Source organism: Pagrus pagrus (genome assembly GCF_965226575.1).
Source record: "Pagrus pagrus genome assembly, chromosome: 5".
NCBI classification, from domain to species: Eukaryota; Metazoa; Chordata; class Actinopteri; order Spariformes; family Sparidae; genus Pagrus; species Pagrus pagrus.
In genome coordinates, this window is record NC_140189.1 from 5,654,420 (window position 1) to 5,676,061 (window position 21,642).

The 21,642-nt window shown below is 42.0% G+C and overlaps 1 protein-coding gene across 4 annotated transcripts; it reads left to right on the forward strand.

Moving 5' to 3' along the window:
- The first annotated feature begins 918 nt into the window (after positions 1-918).
- Positions 919-20,011, forward strand: pcdh12 (protocadherin 12). Of its 4 annotated transcripts, none has more exons than XM_084352285.1 (6): positions 939-956; positions 1,310-4,219; positions 8,466-8,551; positions 12,404-12,555; positions 17,512-17,676; positions 18,049-20,011. In XM_084352285.1, the coding sequence occupies exons 2-6, from the start codon at positions 1,364-1,366 to the stop codon at positions 18,306-18,308; spliced, it is 3,519 nt and encodes a 1,172-aa protein (XP_084208411.1). In that variant the 5' UTR covers positions 939-956; positions 1,310-1,363; the 3' UTR covers positions 18,309-20,011. The 4 variants fall into 4 exon arrangements, with proteins under 4 accessions (XP_084208409.1, XP_084208412.1, XP_084208411.1 ...); XM_084352284.1 differs by having other exon boundaries at positions 941-960; XM_084352283.1 differs by having other exon boundaries at positions 919-4,219.
- The last annotated feature ends 1,631 nt before the right edge of the window (positions 20,012-21,642 follow it).

Genomic DNA, 21,642 nt, shown 5'->3' on the forward strand with positions numbered 1-21,642 from the left:
AAACAAACTTTAATTGATCAGCTGCTTTTAGAATACATCTTCTGTGCATGGCTTCTCCATCATTCCTTCACTGAGGCAGGAATTTATGATAATTTCACGTGATAGAAAGGACTCTCTTCACTAACAAACAAACCTTTAACTGCAAAGGAATGACTGGGATGAGCTCCTGCCCCTGATTTGCTGGAAATGCCTGGATGTGGTTGGAGATGAACACTCTGACTCCTCATAATTATATATTGGAAAAAGCTGGAATGTGAGTTGTGTCACATTAAGGACAGGCGTCTGAATTTTCAGCATTCACTTCATAGCTGGATGAGTCTTCAAGGATCCCCCCGAATTGAAACAACCATATCATCTTGTTCATTTCCAAGGACACACATCAAAAACAAGTGTCAAAGAAGAGAAAGCTGTCCTGGATTGTGGACACATTAAAGTTTGGATTTAAAGAATACACAATAATAATTTACTCTTTATACTCTGAGGGGGGAAAAAAGCCTGTCTGCTTTCACAAAGAAGATTACTAATGACTGACAGCTGTGAAACTGTCGCCGTATTTATGATGATGTCCTTTTGTATATGTATTTCTTTCTGAATCATACGTCACTGCGATGGAGTGTAAATATACGTTCTGCTCCCTCTGGGATTTGAAGTAACACAAATTTTCCAAATGATTTTAAGTGCTCAGATGGCAGGTTGTGATGACTTTATGCAGACAGAAAGGGGGATAGAAGGCGGTGTCATGTTTCTTTAAAAGCACTCCAGAGTTGTGAGTCTCCTCAGGGCAGGAGGGCTTTTCTCTTTGTGTTGAGTCTGGATACATTTGCATATGACCCTCCTCCTCATTTGGATTGGCCGAGGCTCCGCTAGCATGGGGAAACCCACATCCAAACTTTCTCAGTTGGAGCAAAACTTTCCTGAGGTGAGGATGAAGTGAGAGGCAGGACGCCAGCAGCTGTGTGAGTGAGTAATAACAGCAGGCAGAGAGAGGCTGGAGGTTTTATGAACAGAGAGGATGATATCTTAATTTTAGGTTTCTAAAGTTGCCTCCTGTCTGGAGGTTTTTTTTTTCTTTTCTAGGTATTTGTTTTACAAAACCAACAGTTTTCTTCACTGGTTTTGGTTGAGGTTGTTTGTTTTGTGAGAGGAAATTGTAGATTATTTTGAAGAAAAATTGGATGTGATCATCTTTTTGTATCATGTTTCTTGCAGATACGTAGGTGGAATATATTTCACTTAACTAATATTTTTAACTTTCAAAAGAACATAGTTTTAAAGTTATTTAAATTTTTTGTGTCTTTTTCTTTTATAGTGACTTTTAGAAATGTCTGTTTAGCCACTAGTCAGGAGATTACTTCACATCATTATGCTGCTGGCTCTGCTTCTGCTCCTGAGTCTTTGCTCTGACGCTCGCTCCTCTGAGCCATCATCAGTAACCATCCAGTATCGGGTTTGGGAGGAGCAGCCTGCGGGCACCCGGGTCGGGCGTCTGGTGGATGACCTCCGCCAGAGAGATGAAGGTGGTCCTTTCGAGGATTTCCAGGTGGTGGAGCACGAAAAAGCCCTTCCCTTCTCCGTCAGCACTCGAGATGGGATCGTGTCCACCCAGGGCCGGCTGGACAGGGAGGAGCTGTGCCGGGGGTCGGACCTGTGCGAGCTGGCCTTCAGCGTCCTCTACAGGAAGAGCGGTGCCATGAACTGTCTGCGGGTTCGGGTGGAGGTGATGGACCAGAATGATCACAGTCCCAGCTTCCCCAGCGCAGTGCAGGAAGTGGAGATATCAGAAACAGCTGGCCTCAGGATGCGAATCCCTTTGGACCGGGCCGTGGATCCTGATGCAGGACCTAATGGCCTCCAGACCTACTCGCTGTCTGTCAACCAACACTTCGCTCTGGATGTGACCGTCGCTCCAGGTGGGACAAAACAGGCAGAGCTGGTGGTGATCAAAGAACTGGACCGGGAGGTTCAGGCCTCATTTGATCTCACCCTGGTGGCATGGGATAAAGGGAACCCCCCCAGATCTGGCAGCACATTAGTTCGTGTTAATATTCAAGACTCTAATGATAACAGCCCCACGTTTGAGGACAGCACCCCCACTGTGGAGCTACCTGAGGACACAGCCCGTGGGACAACCATCATCAACCTCAAGGCCACTGACCCCGACCAAGGTGCGAATGGGGAGGTGGAGTATTCGCTCAGTAAGCACACACGTCCGGAGGTTCAGAGGCTATTCTTTGTGGATCCAAAAACTGGAGCTGTAAGTCTCTCAGCCCCTCTGGACTACGAGGTCCAGACCTCTTATGAAGTGATCATACAGGCCCGTGATCGTGGGCCCAATGCGATCCCCACGCACTGCAAACTGCACGTCAAGCTTAGAGATGTAAACGATAATGCACCGAGGATACACATGACCTGGACTCCACCCAACTCACCTGTGGCAACTGTGCTGGAAGGAGCCCAAGAAGACACCTTCCTCGCTCTGGTGATGGTCTCTGATGCAGATTCAGGAAACAATGGCAAAGTTAGAGCACAAATTCAGCAAGGATCAGGCCCTTTCCGCCTTAAACGTATCCACGGTGACAATTACATGATTGTCACCAATGGCAGCCTGGATCGAGAGAAGGTGATGCATTATAACATCACGCTCCTCGCCCAGGATTATGGAGATCCCCGGCTGTCTTGTATTAAACACCTGCCTGTTCATGTTCTGGATGAGAATGACAACGCCCCTGTGTTCTCCACCTCCATCTATAAGGCATCCTTCAGTGAGAACAACATGGCAGGCTACCAGGCTCTCAAAGTCGAAGCCACCGATGTCGACTTGGAGCTCAGCGGAAGAGTGTCCTACTTCATACGCAATGGCAATGAAGTGGAGCCTGACACAGAGTCTTTCTCCATCCACCCAACGAGTGGCATCATAAGCGTCAAGCGTCCACTGGACTATGAAGAATCCCATGCCCACTCTTTCATTGTAGAGGCCGTCGACCAGGGTCATCCGCCTCTCACCAGCACGGCCACAGTGCAAATCGACATTGAGGATGTCAACGACAACTACCCAGTCATCAAGGAGCCCAAACCCAGAAAGGGTGTGGCTTCTCTAAGTGTTCCTGTCAATGCAGACAGGGGGGAGATTGTGACCGAGCTTGGGAATGACATGGAAGAGGCATCCACCAGTTTGCCGATCAATCACTTAGTCAGAGAGATTGGATTCCTTGCATCCACCATAAAAGCAGAAGACCCCGACTCGGGGCTGAGTGGACAACTCAGCTACCTCATCACTGATGGGAACCCTTATGGATTGTTCTGGTTGGACGAAGCTACAGGGCAGCTGTTTGTTAACACCACCAACGCTACTGAGCTAATTGGGAAGACCTTTAAGGTGGACATTGCTGTTTCTGACATGGGCAGTCCCAGCCTGGCCACTAAGGCAACTCTGGAGGTGACTTTCATCAATCTCAAGGACCACCTGAAGAACTCGTCACCAGGTAACCGCGGACAGCTCAGCTTCACCATGATGATGGCGATCTGCCTGGGTGCCACCTGCCTGCTGCTTCTGCTGGCCGTCGCTTTGGTGACAACGTTCTGTCGCCCAGAGAAACGGGACAACCGGGCTTACAACTGCAGACAGGCGGAATCGACATACACCCGCCACCCGCGGCGCCCTCAGAAGAACATCAGGAAGTCAGATATCCAGCTAATTCCCGTCATCAGAGGGCGAAAAGAGGATCCTCCTGAAGATGATAGTGAAGCCCAGCCTCTTTCTCCGACTCCAATGATGTCAGAGGATCTACAAACTGAGCGACAGTATACCTTAACACCATCAGTCATGAACACAAGCTTCCATTCCCAAGGCTACCCAGAAGGGGACGCCACTCAGTCTCAACCCCACCACAGCAGAACGCTTCGGAAACCTGGAAACATTGAACTTGATGGCACTTTGCCTCTGACACCTGCCACATCCTACCGGACTCTTCGGACATCCAGGAACCCTTCATCATCTTCTTCAGTGTCACATTCGAGCACCTTGAAGCGCCAGACTCGCGCTGAAGGGGAAAAGGAGCAGTGTTCAGCATCTCAGGCGACTCTCAGGAGGCCAAAGACCTCGGAGGGACGAGGGGGGCATGATGCAGAACATCGGCAGATGCTTCGAAACCTGGTTCGCCTGTCCATGGCTGCGTTTGGAGACTCCATAGAGCTTTCATCTGCTTCTCCAGAAGTGCAGGTGAGTTTGGTATCTTATCTACTTTGTTTCATTTTGTTTAACCCTTTCATGCATGGCCTCCATCACAGTATACAGATATTTGAAAGCCTTGGTCCTATCACCAGGTATTAGATCCCCAAAACCTTGTCCACAATTCCATCTGATTATTATCCTTGAATGTCTTCATCATTTTGAGAAGGCATCATACATTTGAAATGGCAGAGGGAAGATGAGATGCACTTAGTATGGCTGGATTAACTATTAATTCCTTTTATTCTCAGAAAACCAGACAGGTAAAAAATATTCTTCAACCAAAAAGCGGGTTTGAAATACTTTAACTAGATTGTTTTTTCATTTTTTGATACTCTTTATACTCTTTGTCTCATTGTCACTTTGTGATTTAATAACTTTTGCGTGAAAGGGCTAAAGTTTGTTAGCATTAATTTGGGTGTGGATGATATGGTTGTTTGCCAAGTTAACTATGTTAGCCATATGTATTTCTACTCAGATTTGCATTCCTTATTAGATTTATTTCTGCAGAAGAAAAAAGGTGCAGGGTTTAGTTATTTTAATAGTTTTTATTGTGAAATGGTTTTGGTCAGCAAGACAATCCTATATGTTTCATCATATGCATAAAAAGACAAAAATAAGGAGTTTACTTAAATACAGTGCATAATTGGAACCATGCTAACAAGCTTGGGATGTCTTTTACAACAAATATTATTTATTCTGGGGTAATTTATTGAATTTAATTGATGTAATTCACTGAAAATTTCCAGCTACAGGATATAAATCCACCACACCAGACTCTACAACTCAAAATAAACAAACCATAGGGCTTTAAAGGGGGAAAATCCCAATACTCATATTTAAAATCATATTACTTTCACAAATAAAGCTTCATAATTATACAAAATCTCAAAAACGCTTTTGTGACAATAGTTTAATAATAATTGAATATTTGAATTTTAAGGACTTTCAGAGAATTCCCTCTTAACTATAACCTATTTCTCAGGTTGCTTAATTCTATATCATATTCTTTAGCCCATGGTAACAAGCTTTGAAGTTGTTTTCCAGGCAGTAACTAACTTCACTGCAAGTTGATGTGCATTGCAGTAAGGATTTCACTAATGTCTAATGTGTGTTTGATTAATGTCTCCTGATTTACATTCTCCTCTGTATCTTAAACATTAAGGCTAATGCACGGCTGCTGGCTCATATTCATTTCAACATGTGCTTACAGTTAGAGTTGGACTAATTAAGTATCCCCCCTGCAGGCTTTGAGATTAATCTGAAGTGAAGTCCATTAGAGAGTAGAGACCCCAAACACACACACACACACGCACACATGCACACGCACATAGACCAGCATTCCTTACACTTTCCCAGCAGCCTCTCTGCTTTTTCAGCCTCCTGTATGATGACTTACTCAGACAGCCTGAAGGCCGGAGTCGGGTGGAGGTGTGTGTGTGTGTGTGTGTGTGTGTGTGTGTGTGTGTGTCGGGGGGTATAACTAGCTGACGGATGACTGTGAAGAGAAAAAGCAGTGAGTTTATTCAGGTGCTCATGTGTCACAGACAGTAATCCCCCTCGAGAAACTCTGACAGGCCTTTTTACTGAATATCACATATCAGATTCATATTGAAACCAGGAGGAGGAGGTGAAGTAGGAGGTGGAGGAGGAGGAGGAGGGGGACTCCACTCAGGCTCTGAGGAGGGTAAGGACGGGACAGCTAAAGTAAGCTGTGATGTGTTTGTAGTGTAAACTAACACCACTCTGACACGCTGCTCTGTCACTTACAAATGACCCAAAAAATCACTTTTACCAAGCTGCTGCACCCGGAGGAAAGCAAAACAGCTCAGGCTAAAAACAGCAGCTCAGAGAGCAGAGCAGGATACTGAAGCGGAGCACCGCCTGTCAGCTGCAGATACTGAATGTACACAGATTTAACCATCAGAGCGCGACGGCACTGTGACTGCAAACACAACACAGTGTTGTTAATCAAGTAGCGGTTAAATTTGTGGTCAGCTGTGTTTTAAAGATGTTTTAAAGATGTGTGATACTGGTGAGCACGATGGAAAGTTCCATTGCAGCATTCTCCTAAACAACTGAAGTTGCTGGCGACAATACAACCAAAAAAACCTGAAGTGTCCGGCATAATCCAAGTCTCCAGAGGCCCCAAGATCCCAAATTAATTTGAAAAGATGTTGTTTACACTCTTTTTAATCTGAAATCCTCACTGTTACGTCTGAAGTGGGTGCACGAGCTTGACCACACATTGAGGGTGTAAATAATGTTTTTTAAATCAATTTGGGATCTCGATCTTCCAGAAACTTGGATTAGTAGTTTTTTGTTGTTGTTGTTGTTTTTGTTGTTTTTTTTTGCATTTTAATCAAGTCTCCAGCTACTTCAGTTGTTGAGGAGAATGCCGCAACTCTGTTTTGCTGTGAAGCTCTAGAAATGTTTTGTGGACCACGAAACTTCACCTGACTTTGGCTGCAGTACCCATTTTTGGGTGAACTGTTTCTTTAATGTGGATGCACTGATTACTGAACTAATGGTATCTTCTGCTTTCATGGATCAGGGCAGCTTACTGAACCATAACCATAATTGATTGGCTGTGCACTCTATTAAAGCATGAATATCTGACCCAAACCATCGGGGCCAAATGGAACCAGACAGGCTGAGCCATATTCGTACAAAAATTAGAAATAATATCCAGGTTTGTTTTGGGTTTACTACCTAAGGGGGTGTAAGTCTGCAAAACACATTTTGCCAAAATTTTACATGACATGTGTGGTATCTTTAGAAAGCTTTGGACCTCCGCTACAATCAAATATTAAGTTTTGACCAAAACATAGATGGAGCCACTGTCAGTGCTGTTTAAAGGAGAAGTAAACCCATTTCAAACTTTTCAGTTATACTTAATAAATCATCCAGAAACATTCAGACAGATGTTAACGATCAGAGAGTCATCAGAACCAACAGTTCGAACTGTAGAAAAGCTGCCCTGGTTAAAACACAGACCTGCGTCAATGAGGGCAAAAGTTGCTGCCAACGCCCAGCAGACACAGAACAAAGAGCTCGGCCAGGTCCGACATCCTCACGTGAATCACATTAGAGACAGGAAGAGGCCTTTTTCTTTTTACCCAGAATCCCCCTCTCTTCCTCCTCTACCCTCCTAGCTGGCCCAGTTGGCACTCATCGGCCTTCAGACGGTTCTCTCCTCCCTCGAGGTCGCAGAGGAAGAGGCCTGCTGGACGCCTGCAAGGAGGGGGATTTACAGTTCACCTCCACCTCAACACCTCCACACCCACACACACACACACACACACACACACACACACACAGAGCTACTCCACTCGTCCATATTTCGCAGCCCATCCTAGAAGGAAACGGGCCAGAGAAGAATAGGGTTTTACGTAGAGGCCATTTCCTGTCGCTGCAGCAGCATGCACGTGCAAAAACACGCAAATGTCATGGCTAAAACAAAGTCATATATTAGCAATGCCAACACACACACACACACACACACACACACACACACACACACACACACACACACACACACACACTTACCTTCACCAATGTGTGTGTGTGTGTGTGTGTGTGTGTGTGTGTGTGTGTTTGTGTGTGTTTCCTCCCTGGTGTGCAGTGTGTATCCGCTGTATAACAGAGCTGTCAGCAGAAAGCTGTGAGCAGTGAGACGGTTGAGCCGCTCGGTTCTCACACTGTAGAACCAAGAAAAAAAAATAGAAAATGTTTACTTACTCTCTACCTGAGCTGAGCTGAAATCAGCAGCATGCTACTGTCAGCAGTTAAAACAACACAAGGACACACTCACTGGTCGAGTGGTCACCATCAGCTGGAGTATCTTACATGAGAAGACTCATCAGTTAACCAAGCGACCGGAATAAATGGTGGAAAATCAGTGGTGTCTGCAAAACACTGATATGTTGAATCTTAACATTTCTTTATGTTGCAGCTTAACGTTGTTTAGGTTCAATTTTCAATTGTATTTTGTCACAAAGCTGTGCTGATGGTCAAGTTAAAATACCTGGTTTTGTTGCCAAAAATTCTACTAAAAATTGTCCTGAGGTCTCCTTAAAAATACCCAGTAGTTTCACGCTTACAAGTCTTTATATTTTGGGGATTTTCATGGTTTCAGATCAGCTGATGATGAAAAGAACGAGTATTGAATTAAAGTCTTTATACGATGTGTAAAATCATTCTTCCTCTTCTCTCTCTTTCACCTTCCTCCCTGCAGCAGATCTCCCAGCTCCTCTCCCTCCTCCGGCAGGGTCAGCTGCAGCCGAGGCCAAACTTCAGGGGGAACAAATACTCTCATCGCAGGTCAGTCCGACTCCCCTCATCCTCAGTGTATCCCTCTATCCTCCCACTCCTTCCTCCATCTTTCTCCCCTGAAGCACAGACACAACAAACCCACAACAAAGTTAAACCAAAACGCTCCTCCTCCTCCTGTGGACAGTAAAAGATTATTTGATGCAAAGCCTTCAGATTTTCATTTGGTTTCATGTCACAACTATTTTCATTAACTCACCCCAAAACTGACATTACAGCAGTTTCCAACATAATTTAAAACATACCAATAAATTTCTGCATGATGTCATAGAAACGCCAGTAGTTTTTAATGCTGTATGTGAAAAGTTATACTAAACAGCATATGGACTGAGGCAGGTCCTTCAGTTGTTAATGCATGGTTTTCATCTGGTATAAATAAACCAGAGTTGTGTCGTGTTCGATGTTTAGATGAAGTTAACAGCAGGACAGAAAAACTGGGAATTTTCTAGATTACGTGTCATTTACTATACAGTAAAAAGTCATCTCATTTGACTGTAACTTCATGTGTAATGTGGTGACAGGGACCTCACACTGTCTGTCTCTCGTGTGGTTTTCAGTCTGAGGTTTTCAAAATGAAAACACAACAGACACACTGGGTTTATCTTGTGGCTGTTTGTGTTTTTTTCTGTTTTCACCACCAACACATGATTTTGTTTTTTTAGTAGATGTGACGTCACAGTGACTGTTCGAACAGATACAACTCAAAATGCAATATTTGTATCCCCAAAGTGCAACACTAAATCTTCAAGGTGGTAATAATGAGGCCGTTAACACAGGCCACTACACCTGACCTCAGTCTCATCTGTTGACCTCGCTGCTTGACTTCACAACAGAACATCTTGATGTCGGTCATATCTTTCCTCCTCTTTTCCATCACTCTTCATCAGCAGTGGTTTGTTTTGAAGCCAGCTGGCTGACTGTGATCACTGCTGCGCTCTCTGATCAAACCAGGCTGCCTCTGATAGCAGGACAGACAGACATTAAAGGGGAATGCCGCCTATTTTAAGAAGTCACAGATGTTTTGGCTCTGCACGACAGTTTGTTTTTGTAAAATCAGACACGTCTGCACAAATTATTGGTTTATGTGCAACCAGTCTGATCTATGCAGACGTGTGTGTGGTCATATTGTAGCAGCCTCGTGTCATTTGCATGTGATTCTATCACTCAGCAGCCGGTTGCACATAACGTTACTGTGCTGTGGTGCCACGCTCCAAACTGGAGGCTGCAGATTTAAACAGATCTGAGACTCTTTGAGATGCAACATCTAATTTCCAGTATGGTCCTGACAAGTCATTACATTATTTATCATACGTCCACTGCCTTTATATAGCTGTGACAGACAAAGTTTAAGTACATGGAGCATGTTTTATTATTATTATTATTATTTGTGACAGAACCACCAAATTACCAGCAGAGTGACTCAGTGTTGGTTCTGCCACGGCTATTAAAGGAAAAGTTCAAATTTAAATTGAAATTCAATCATCATCTCCTCCCTCCATGCTGATGGAAAGTCAGATGAAGTTTCGTTGTCCACAGAACACTTCTTCACAGCAAAACAGTGTCGCAGCATTCTCCAAAAAAAGTAGTTGGGGACTTGTTTTAAAACGGAAAAAAACAACTGACAAAATATAAAACATGGCTCCATACAGCTCCTCTGGTGTGATCCAAGTCTCCAGAAGTCCCGTGATCCCGAAGTGATTTTTAAATACTTTATTTCCACCCTTGACTTGTGGTTGAGCTCGTGCACCCACTTCTGAGCTTTTAGCTTAGCAGCTACAGTTTTACAAGATTCAGCTTTAAAAAGGGTGTAAATAACATAAAAAACTTTTCAAATTAGTTTGGATATTGGGGCTTCCAGAGACTTTGATTACACCGGACAAGATGCATGGAGCCATTTTATGTTTTATTGAGTTGTTTTTCATGTTTTAGTTCACTAGTTCTACTTCAGTTGTGTAGGAGAATGCTGCGATGCTGTTTTACTCCAGAAATGTTTTGTGGAGTACGACATCACCTGACTTTCCATCAGCAGGGGGTGAGGAGATAATGACTGAATTTGAATTCACAGTCAGGATAGCAGCAGTCGGTCGAAGCAGTAGAAAGATAGAGCCCAGGGTCCACTTTGGTAAAATGTCCTGACATCTTTCTTTTTCAGGATACAAACAGAGATCAAGTCAGAGTAAAGCTGCTGTTGACTTTTGCTTTTTCGTTGATGTGGTGAAAGTCAGAAGTTGTAGCTGATAAACGTCTTCCTCCATGTTTCTGACCGACTGACCTGCTGTGACTGAAATAACAGCAACAGACAAACAGGACACAAAAGTCCGAAGCTCAGTGTCACAGGAAGAGTGTCTCATAACCCCTGAAGTATTCAAGTGTGTGTGCGTGTGTCTGTGTGTGTTTATGTGTGTGTGCAGGCAGGTTATAGCAGCTCTGTCTGAATGATTCAGAGTCTCTTGACAGGAAGCAGCTACCTCAGCGGCACCGTGGCGATGAGATTAGATCTGACATCACCTTGATACACACAGGGCACTGTTTCAACGCAAAGCACACACAGACACAAACACACACACACACGTTTTTCCAGTTAATATGGACGTCTGATTAGAAAAGGCTCCTTTGTGTTTGAAAGTTAATGATAAAGGCGATATTTAATCACTTGTTTTGTTCATGATTACGATTGTTTTTAAGTCCTAATCATTATTTGAACACTGGCGTGATTATTGAAAGTTGTCATGAAGTGAAAACAAGTGGACTCATCTCCTCACCTCACACTCAGATAAGATTTTAATCTTCAGTACCGGAATAAAGTGAGTTTGTATGTTGCTTCGGAGTGACTAACTTGTCTGTGAGCTCACCGTTATCTGACTGGCACTTCCTGTCTGAGCCCGCCTGCAGCTACGCACTCTGATACTGCAGCTCTACAGGTTCAGAGGTGTGTGTGTGCTGGGGTTGGGGGTGTTATCAATGGATTTGCCACCTAATACCTCAGGCATTTTATCACCATCTTATCTCGTGACAGACCTCTGGTCTGATCTGGAGATCTGGCACTGGAGTTCTGACTGTTTTCATATTTTTATCAGGATTTATGTTCTGTGTTTCTCTTTAGGAGAGAGAAAAATCTGGCACTCAGGGTTGTAGGAATTCACCTGCAATTTATAAAAAGGTTCAAATTTTCAGGTGACATTTCTTTTTCTGTCAAAACCCGGCTCGAAGCTGGACTAAGGAGGGGAGAACGCACATGAGTTGGAACTAAAATAAGTGTATTTTACATTGTGCTGATGCTCTGGTTAGGTTTAGGCACAAAACCACTTTGGTTAGGGTTAGGAAAAGATCATGTATTGGCTTAAAATACACGGCACAAGATGTTCGGACCTCCCATCAAAAATATCAGGTTTTTGTCGCTACAAGCACGGCTGGATATTGTCCCGATGTCTCTTTTAAACATTTGTTTTTTGCTGCCACAAATGCAGCTGGAGATGTTCTGACATCTTGTTGAAAACACCCAGTTTAGTCGCCCAAAAAACGTCTGACTTCCCGTCAGAAATATCCAGTTTTTGTTGCCTCAAACACAGCTGGAGATGTCTCAACTTCCCATCATAAATTTCAATTTATTGTCATCACAAACAAGGCTGGAAAATCAAGCATCCAAGGAAAAAGGGTGTCCGAGAGAAATTTGTGATTTGGGGCTTTACAAAATTCATTTTGTAGTCCGTCAATTTGTGACTTTTCTACTGAATTTGTTTTAAACCACACTGATGAAGGGAACTAAACGTGCCTATTCAGGTGGGTGTAAACACTTGACAGTGTCATCTCTGATGTTACCTGACAGTTGTGCGTTCTGTGCAGGTATGGAGGTCAGGACTGCTCTGATTGGCAGAGCACCAAAGACAGCGGACACGGTGAGAGCGAGGCTGGAGATGTGGACTGGGAACCAGGAAGAGAGTCGCCCATAGACCCACAGCTGGAGGAGGGGCTTCACAACCTGCTCAACAACGCAGGTACGCACACACAAAAACACACTGTAACACACACTGTAACACGCTGATCGAGGCTCAACAATATCATCTGTTGCTAAACAATAATTCTTAGGATATGGAGAATGAGATCCTCCAGTCAGTAGTGAATCAAATTTCGGGGACGTTTTAAATTCTGGTATTGTCTGACTCTACAGTGTTGGTCTTACTGTCTTTATTTGATTGTTTAAAGTCCCCTGGTGTCACTGAGTTTAACAGCGACCTCCTGGTGAAACTCTTTGATTCATGGGGACAAAAGCAGCTGAACCTCAGCCCCTGCAGAACGTACAGACCGGTCACTCACAATGGACACATACTGACAAATGTAGAAAACAGGAAGACAGCAGGAAATAACACAGTGGCAGGTTTTACATCCACATCCACCCACACGCTCCATTCATCTGGGTCTCTTACTACAACTCAGACTGTTGATGGATATGTTTTCTTTTTTTGTCTTCAAGTGTGATGTTTTCATGCTTAAGATTCCCCAAAACTCAAACTACTGAGACCATAAAATGTCTCATTAGAATCAGTTTAGTTTTCTCATAAACAAGTGTAGTTTCAGTAGCGACTTTATAAAAACAATGCTGAATATTATTGAGTCCAACAGAGATATCTTGTTGTGTTAATGGAATTAGCATGTAAGTGTTAGTTAGCTCTCATTAGCGTGATCGTTTCATGATAACTAATATTAGCATGTTATGGTTGTTGGCATGATAATGCGGATACAGGAGTGTGCAGGAGTTATTAGTTTATTTACAACAACATTGTTATTAGCTTTTAGGGGTTATGAACAGATAGTGTTACTACCTTGTTAGTGTCATTAGCAGAGAGTGTTTTCAGCATTTTAGTGATAGCTTGATCACCTCGTGTTGTTAGCTTTTTATTGTTAGTATTATGAGAGAAAAAAAAAGTCTGCTACATTAGCAGCTAAGTGTTAGCATGTTAGCGTTGGCATATTGGTGTTTGCATGTTAGGGTTATTAGCAGATAGTATTATTTTTTTTTTAGCATAAGGGCTAGGCTGTATGGTAGGGTCGTTAGGATGTTAGTGATATTATGATAATGTTATTAGTGTGTCAGTGCTATGAGCATGCTAGTTTGATTAGTTTTATGAGGATGACATTGTTATTATGTTATCATGTTAGGGTGATAGTCCTAGCATACTAGCATGTTAGCATTGGTAAAGGATGGTGTTTCTAGCAAGTACGTGTTAGCATATTGAATTGTCAGCATGATTGGTTATTGGCATGTAGCATTAGCATGTTGTTCAATAGTATTTTATATTAGCGATATTATAATCAACATGAACATGTTATAATGTTGATATTGACACATTAACTGACTTTTGTGTCATTATATTGTACAGCAGCTTTGCAAGACAGTTTTGACACTGGTCGGGCTGTGAGGTACGAGTCATTTTAACTATTCAACCTTGACTTTCATTTTTTCAAAGTCTAACTAAGAAGTTTTAGCTGCCAAACATCAAACATACTGGAGGCTTATTGTTTAGCTGGGAATTCCACAGTGTAAAGACCAGCTCGGTTTGTGCTACATTGTCCGTGAGTATCAGTGTGTGTATGGATGTTTGTGTGTGTGTGTGTGTGTGTGTTAAACAGTTTCTTCCTGGTATTGTAGTGGACAGAGCCTTGGGGCGTAAAGAGGGGTTTACCGCCTGATGATGGTAGAGCGAGAATCACTTTATGAGAGGAGAGAGAGGAACAAAAAGAGTGAGTGGGAGTGTGTTGTGGTGTGTGTGTGATGCTTGACTCACCTCCGGCCTGCAGGGCTGTATTATCAGTGTAACTCACACCAGAGTCCTGTGACAGCTCAGCTTTGATGAGGCCGTCGCAGCAACACATTCCTCTCTTTCTTTCTTGCTCTTTCTTTCTGACTGTAACTGCTTCACCTTGAAGGCCGTCACCATGAATCATACAAACACAAACCTGCTCCTTTGTTCAGGTGTGAAGGTGATGTTACAGCTGTTGAGAGAAGAGTTTATGGCTCTGTGTATGAGAATGTGGATGTGTGTTTTCTTCTTACGCTGTCGGGACTGTTGTGTTCATGATGGTGGTATTTTACCACATTAATGTGTAAAACATATTCTCTTGATTCACAATAATATTACAATCTAGTCTGAAGGGTTTGAGGTGTTTTTTTAAAGCAGCTGTCTGTGATTTAAAGTTACCTATCAAGCTCTAATCCTCATCATATTGCTTGCAAAAGGTCAATAATGCACCGGCCTGGAAAAAAAAGTGTTCAAATTGGATTTTCCAGATAAGAAAAAGGGTAAAAGGAGGTTTAACTTACAGGTTAAACACAGGGAAAGACATTAACGCAGCAGACTTTTTATCTGTGAAGGATCAGCTGAAACTCGATGCGTTCAGTAAATTTCAGGAGCATTTAGCATTGGGAGGATCTGTGGTGAAAATGTGCCAAAACAAAAGGAGGAAAGAGGGGGAGGGGGCTCAACTCCAGGGGCGGTCTGTGCCACACGGGGTGTATAATATATGTATGTGTGTGTATGTGTGTGTGTGTGTTAAGCCTATGTGTGTGCTAGTAAGTTAACTCTCTGCATCTGGTCGTGGTTAGATGAAGGAGACCGCAGCTCTTCAGCGGGCTGAGTGGAGAGACCCACAGTGTTGAACTTTGACTCCATTTCATTAATCTGATGGTTGGAGTTGATGGTTACTGGTACTTTCATATTTGACATTCAACATTTAATAAATCTGGTTTTAAATGAGCTCTGAATTTTTCCCTTTGACACCGAGAACCTAAAGTTAACGGTGGGCCACAGGCCAAACACAAACACCTTTTTGTATTTTATTTTTAAGACACACAATGGTGATAAAAAGTTCCCTTAAGCAACTCACTCCCTGTGCAAAGTGACACTCTGCCCACTAATAATTAGTATTAAGGAATCCTACATATTTAAAGAGCATTTTTACACGAACGGCAACTTATGTTTTTATTTTTATATTTTTTTTAGCTGGTACATCTTGCAGGCCACATCAAACCTTATGCAGGCTAAAAGAGCGTCAGTGTATTTATTATTATTATTATTATTATTATTATTACTATTATGTTGATCCTTCATCAATCTGTTCATCCTGTCATCAATAATGTAACACCAAACTTTTCATTCTTCGCAATTAAAGAGAATATAAACCTGCTGTATTGGCGTCTGTGCTCGTCTTTCTCCTTTGAATGTCTTTCCATTCATGACAAGTTGTGTTTTCTCTCCTCTCACCTTCCGTAAGTAATCCCCCACATGCATGAGCTGATTCCAGCTCCATGCTGGGAGAGGATCAGAGAGGCTCTTTCATGTTTTTTTAGATTAAATTAGATCAGATGAAACTTAAATAGCTCTAACATGTTGTGTGAGCAGATAAACCAGACACAACCAGGAAGAGCAGGACATAAACAGGAAGTGATGAGGATAAGATCAGACAAAATGCGAGTGTTAAAGCCCAAAACGTCCAGCAGACATCATGTTTTACAGTAAATGAATAAATGCAAAGAGACGTATAATCATGTAATCATCTTGGATGTGTTTGTTTGTGACTCAGAGACTCGGTTTGTGTGCTTTCACCCGGACACACCCGGTGTTTACGCCTCTGACACTGACAGGAATGTCAGACTGGAGGCAGCGATCAGGCCGAGGGGGGGTTTTTATGTCGGTGAGGACGTGATGTTTGGCCGCACGTTGGGAGCGCGTCAGGACGCCATGGATGGCAGGAAAAGCCTGTTGTCAGCTGCCAGATAAAACCCCTGTGTTGTTTCCTTCTTCTCTTCCTGCCTCATTCTCATCCAGCATTCAGAGAGAAGCTAAAAGAAGAGATTACTTTTAATCTGTCCTGCAGACAGTATATCAGTCACAGGAGTGTCTGAGGATTTTATAAATGAGTCTCTTCAGATTTCAGTTTACAAAATGAGAAACCAATCTGGAACAAAGACTTTTGGCCTGAATGAATACTCATCATAAAATGATAGAGGCCTCTGTTGTTTTAAAGACTTTAAGATCAAGGCTCATCCTTTACTTGCTTGTTGTTGACCAAGTGCATTTGTAGCTGGATGATTGTAAAGCATATCATTTGGGGGCAGATCAGAGCTGAATCTTCTCTGGCCGACACCACAGTATCTTCCTTGAGAAGTGATTTTGCACAAGCTGAACATGACTTGGCAATGCTATGACTACATACATACAGCGAAGAAAGCTTAACTATAATTACTCTGCAAAGTTTTCTTACATTATTGTTTTATTTTGTTTGGACCTTACCATCCTGATTCTGAGCACACAACCAATGGTCTTATATAAGAAACCACCTAACTCCTGTTCATGCCACTATTTGAAAGTAAAACACCATAAAACTGCAAAACAGACTTACCTAAGATGACTGCCAACCTCTGACCTATTGATTTACACCTCATTTGACCAGTTAGGAGCTTCTATGCCCGCCCTGTGGCCTGAAACAGCCAATGACTGACTTCTTAGACAGGAGACCCACTCCTTGTTCTATCAGCTCTCTCGTGAGCCAATTACACGTCATAACTTATAAGTTATTTGCTAACGTTAAGTTACGATATATATGTGACAAAAGTTATCTATGTCCATGATGTAGGAATGGGGCTCAAAATGTAAAGTTTATTCTGATAGTGAGGAAATGTCAAATAAAAAATTACCCAATCTGGTTTGTTGAGGACCCTGATTTCAGCAACAGTTGTGGGATAAAGTTCAGAGAAAAGCAGTAACTCCTCATATTTGATAAGGTGGAAACAAAGAATGTTTGACATTTTTGCATGATCAATGCAACAATTTTTATAATCTCTTAATTGTTTACTCCCTGTGACTTCACTCATTGATCTGCAGCAGGACTTGAATCCAGCACTGAAATGAACTGTAGATTAATCAAACATCTCATGTGGATCTCTCTCTATGCAGATGATGTCTTCTCAGAGATCAACGATCCAGCCTGGATGGCCAGACTCTCTCTGCCCCTCGCTGCTGATTACCACGACAATGTTTTTGTCCCCAATGGGCCTCCGTCCACCGACAGCGAGCTGCTTCCCCGGGACGCCCTGGACTCCTCGTCCTTCTCCACCTTTGGTAAAACACAAACAACTGTTTACTGCCATTTGTTGATCTCTAAAAAGTAAAAAATCAAGAGCAATTAAATCTACTTAACTACTTTATTCAAATATAGCTTTTTCATCTCTTTATCTCACCACTTTTACTTTTGAACAAACAGCCTCATGCATTTCTCAAAAAATATTTTTTTTCCAGATCACAAAGGTGTTAAGTGTGTTATCAGTGAAGAATGAGAAAAGCAACAATAAATAACATTTTAGAAGCTGTCACCAGTGAATTTTGGATAACTCTGCTTCAAAATTTACTTATTTGATGATTGATTCATTAAATGCTGTATTTCAAGTAGAACTTCTGTAAATGACACCTCCCCTCTCCTCCTCTTCCTGTCAGGTAAAACTCCAGAGAAGGACGGCCCACTGGGCGGGGCCCTCTTGTCTGAGGTCAGCACGCTGTTCGAGATGCTGATGACGCAGAAAGCAGACGCCCACCCCGGCCCGCGGCCAGACGTCCTGTACCGACTCTCTGCAGCATACCGCCGCTCGCTTGGCCTGGACGGCACCGCCATGACTGTCACAGGCAACGCGCCGAGGAACTCTGGGAACGCAGAGAAGAGGTCGGGTGTGGCTCCAACCTCAGGACTTTATCAATAAGTTTGTTCAGTGAACACTGGAAAAGACTGAGAGCTGACGAAAGCAGCTCAGATCAGGAAAATGTTTCCTACGCCTCTGTGTTTGAGGAGTATGTTGGGATTTTAGAGGCATTACATGATCAAATATCATATCATTAAATATGATGAGTGCAGCTGTAAATAATGCCATGATTAATTGTTTTTTTGTAGAATTAGAGGTTAAATATAAAAGGATGTGTCGCTTCCAAAGAGGACTGCGGGTGAACATGAAGCTGATGTCTGGCTCATTATCTTCACACTAATCTGCCTGTTTGGGTGCTTTTGTAGTTCTCGTCCTGTTCACACATACAGGCCCAAAGACTGGAGAGGAGGCGTGATGCCGTTTGGGAATTGAGGTTTATAAATATTCTGGCACTGATGTCTAGACCAGATCATGTTTTGCCTTAAATATCAGGTTTGTTGCCACCAACACAACTGGAAAATGTCCCAATATGTCATGAAAAATATCCAGTGGTTGACGCTTACAAAAGTTGAGACACAGTCTTGAACAGTGGTCTTTGGCTTGGAAGCCATCTTGCCTCGCTATACTGTAGCTCCACCACCGTCCGCTTTACCTCCCAACATAATGGTCTGCTCATAATCATTAAACTCGAACGTTATACGACACGCATTGTTGAGATATTGATGATACTATGACATGTACAAATAAGAACATATCCAAGGTTTGCGGTAAAATGCCAACATTTTATTCTAGTGACTGGGATGTGTGTTGAAAATGACAGATCCTGTTAAAATGGTGCTACAGTACAGTACTTGTCGCATTTTTAGCATCAATAACTTTAATGCAGGTTTAATTAACAGTAAATGGGAGGAATTGAGTGTGGTGGAAGGAACAGAAAGACAAAGTTTGTTCTAACAGAGAAACTGGAAGGAAGACTGAAACAGATTTAGTTTGAGAATATTTACACAGAAAGTCAAGTGAGTTGGAGAAAAACAGACATATGAAGGAAAACAGGAAGTGATGGGAGATCTTCAAACAGCAGGAGAAATTAATATTAATGGTGAATCTGAAAGTTGAAAAGCTGTCCGGTTTCCTTGTTGTCTCGCACTTGGAACAGTGAAACTTAGTCTTAACTCAGGACGGATGTGTCAGGACATAATAACTGAGGGGGTAGTTTTTTGTTCTTTGGCTGGCAGAAAGCGAGCCGGAGACAAGAAGGAAATGTCTCTTTGTCTTTTTTGTTTTTCCTCAAGACTAAACAGATACAAGCTGAATGCAGGGAAGAAAAAGTGTTTGTTGACAGTAGAGCAGCTCAGTCTGAGCCGCCCCTGGTCGCCACCTCCTCTGAGTAAACTTTAAGGTTACTGTCGCTTTTTTCAAGATGATTTTGGAATTTCAACTGAAATGATTTTAGGTTGCAGTAACTCCTTGTTGTCTCTTAAATTATTGGTGTAACTTCTATCCAAAGTTGTCTTAGTCTTTACGCGTAGCATTTTTATTTACTGTATTTTACAAACCAGATGAACAGCACTTTGTAAATAGTCTCTTGTAAAACTTTTTGTATCTAGAAAACTTTTGTAAAACTTTTTGTATCAAGAAAATGTGTGTAAAACTTTTTGTATTGAGGAAATATGTGAAACTATTTGTGTCAAGAAAACTTTTGTGAAACATTTTCATGTTTTGTAACATTTTCAATAAAAAGTGTTTATCATGTTTAAACTGGATCTATAAGAGGTCATCGTGTTTTCAAGTGTAGAAATCTAAACTCTAAAAAGCATTCAGAACTTAATTGGAAAAACATCAGATTTTATTCAACAGCATTCAGAACTTAATTGGAAAAACAGCTGATTTTATTTAACAGCATTCAGAACTTCATTGGAAAAACAGCAGATTTTATTCAACAGCATTCAGAACTTAATTGGAAAAACAGCAGATTTTATTCAACAGCATTGAACTTCACTGGAAAAACAGATTTTATTGAACAGCATTCAGAACTTCACTGGAAAAACAGATTTTATTCAACAGCATTCAGAACTTAATTGGAAAAACAGCAGATTTTATTCAACAGCATTCAGAACTTCACTGGAAAAACAGATTTTATTCAACAGCATTCAGAACTTCACTGGAAAAAAGCAGATTTTATTTATAGCATTCAGAACTTCACTGGAAAAACAGCAGATTTTATTTATAGCATTCTGAACTTCATTTTATGTAACAGCATTCAGAACTTCATTGGAAAAACAGCAGATTTTACGATTCATACATATAATATGAGTGTGTATCCTCCTTTTCTGCTGTGTGATGGAGGTTCGGTTGGTTTGTGCGTGTGTGTGTGTCTGTGTGTGTGTGTGACTCCACAAACATCTGCTCACATTATGGTTCCTCGCCTTCTTTCTGTGGGATCAAACAAACATTTGGTCTCCTCAAAGTCAGCCGCTTATTTTGGGATGATGATTATTTTTCAGTGAAGGTTAGAATGACGGATGGTTGAAACTGAACCTCAACACAATAAACTGTAAGGCAGTACAGGATTCTCACAAGTGTGAAAGGTAGGTGAATAATAACTGCTCACGTTTCCCTTGTGCAAAGCGCCATCTGGTGTTTCAGGGACACATTACACTCATACTTCACCTAAAACATGAACAACAGCACGACCTGGTGGCAGCTTCAGGAACAACCAGCAAATTGTTATTGTTATTGTTATTATTGTTATTTAGCAAAAACAGACCGAAAATCCATTCTTAAACAAAAAAAAATTATTTACCTTGAGTGCACAATAAAAAAATGATTAGGAAATAAATAATACTGCAGTTTTATATTGTGGTGTTAACTCTTATGTAACTAATGAATTACAATGCAAAGAAAGGCGAAGAACAACTACTCTCAGTCTGAAGACAGTCTGAAGAATGAAGCTGAATGAAACTGTGGAGATTTCCTCCTGTAAAGTTTTCAACCTGAAGGGTATTGAACTCTCAGTTTTTGTCTTACGTACCATATTGACATTTCTACAATGCGTGTTGTATAAAATTCACATTAAAACTGTAAATATTAACTAACTTTAATGTTGTGAAGTGGAGGGAATGGTAGTGGAGTTACGGCTTAAGGATGCCAGGCCTGGGCCCGCAGTTCCAGACTGCAGTTCAGGATTTTTAACGGTGCAAACCACTGGATATTTTAATGAGACGCCTGGCCATGTTTGGTATGAACCAGGTATTTTGAGCCAAAACAGTGTTTTTTTGTTCCTAAACCTAACTAGAGCTTAAGCACAGAGCTGTAACAACATGAAATTGAAAATTGAACCTAAATTGCCAACATTTGTTCTGGTGCTTGAGTTGGACTTTCAACATGCGAATGG

Bases quoted from the DNA above. Each gene is read 5' to 3' on its own strand.
- pcdh12 (XM_084352283.1), top strand. From the start codon at position 1,364: ATGCTGCTGGCTCTGCTTCTGCTCCTGAGTCTTTGCTCTGACGCTCGC. The intron at 4,220-8,465 runs GTGAGTTTGGTA...TCCTCCCTGCAG, and splicing joins CTGCTTCTCCAGAAGTGCAG to CAGATCTCCCAGCTCCTCTC. The intron at 12,556-17,511 runs GTACGCACACAC...CTCTCTATGCAG, and splicing joins CAACCTGCTCAACAACGCAG to ATGATGTCTTCTCAGAGATC.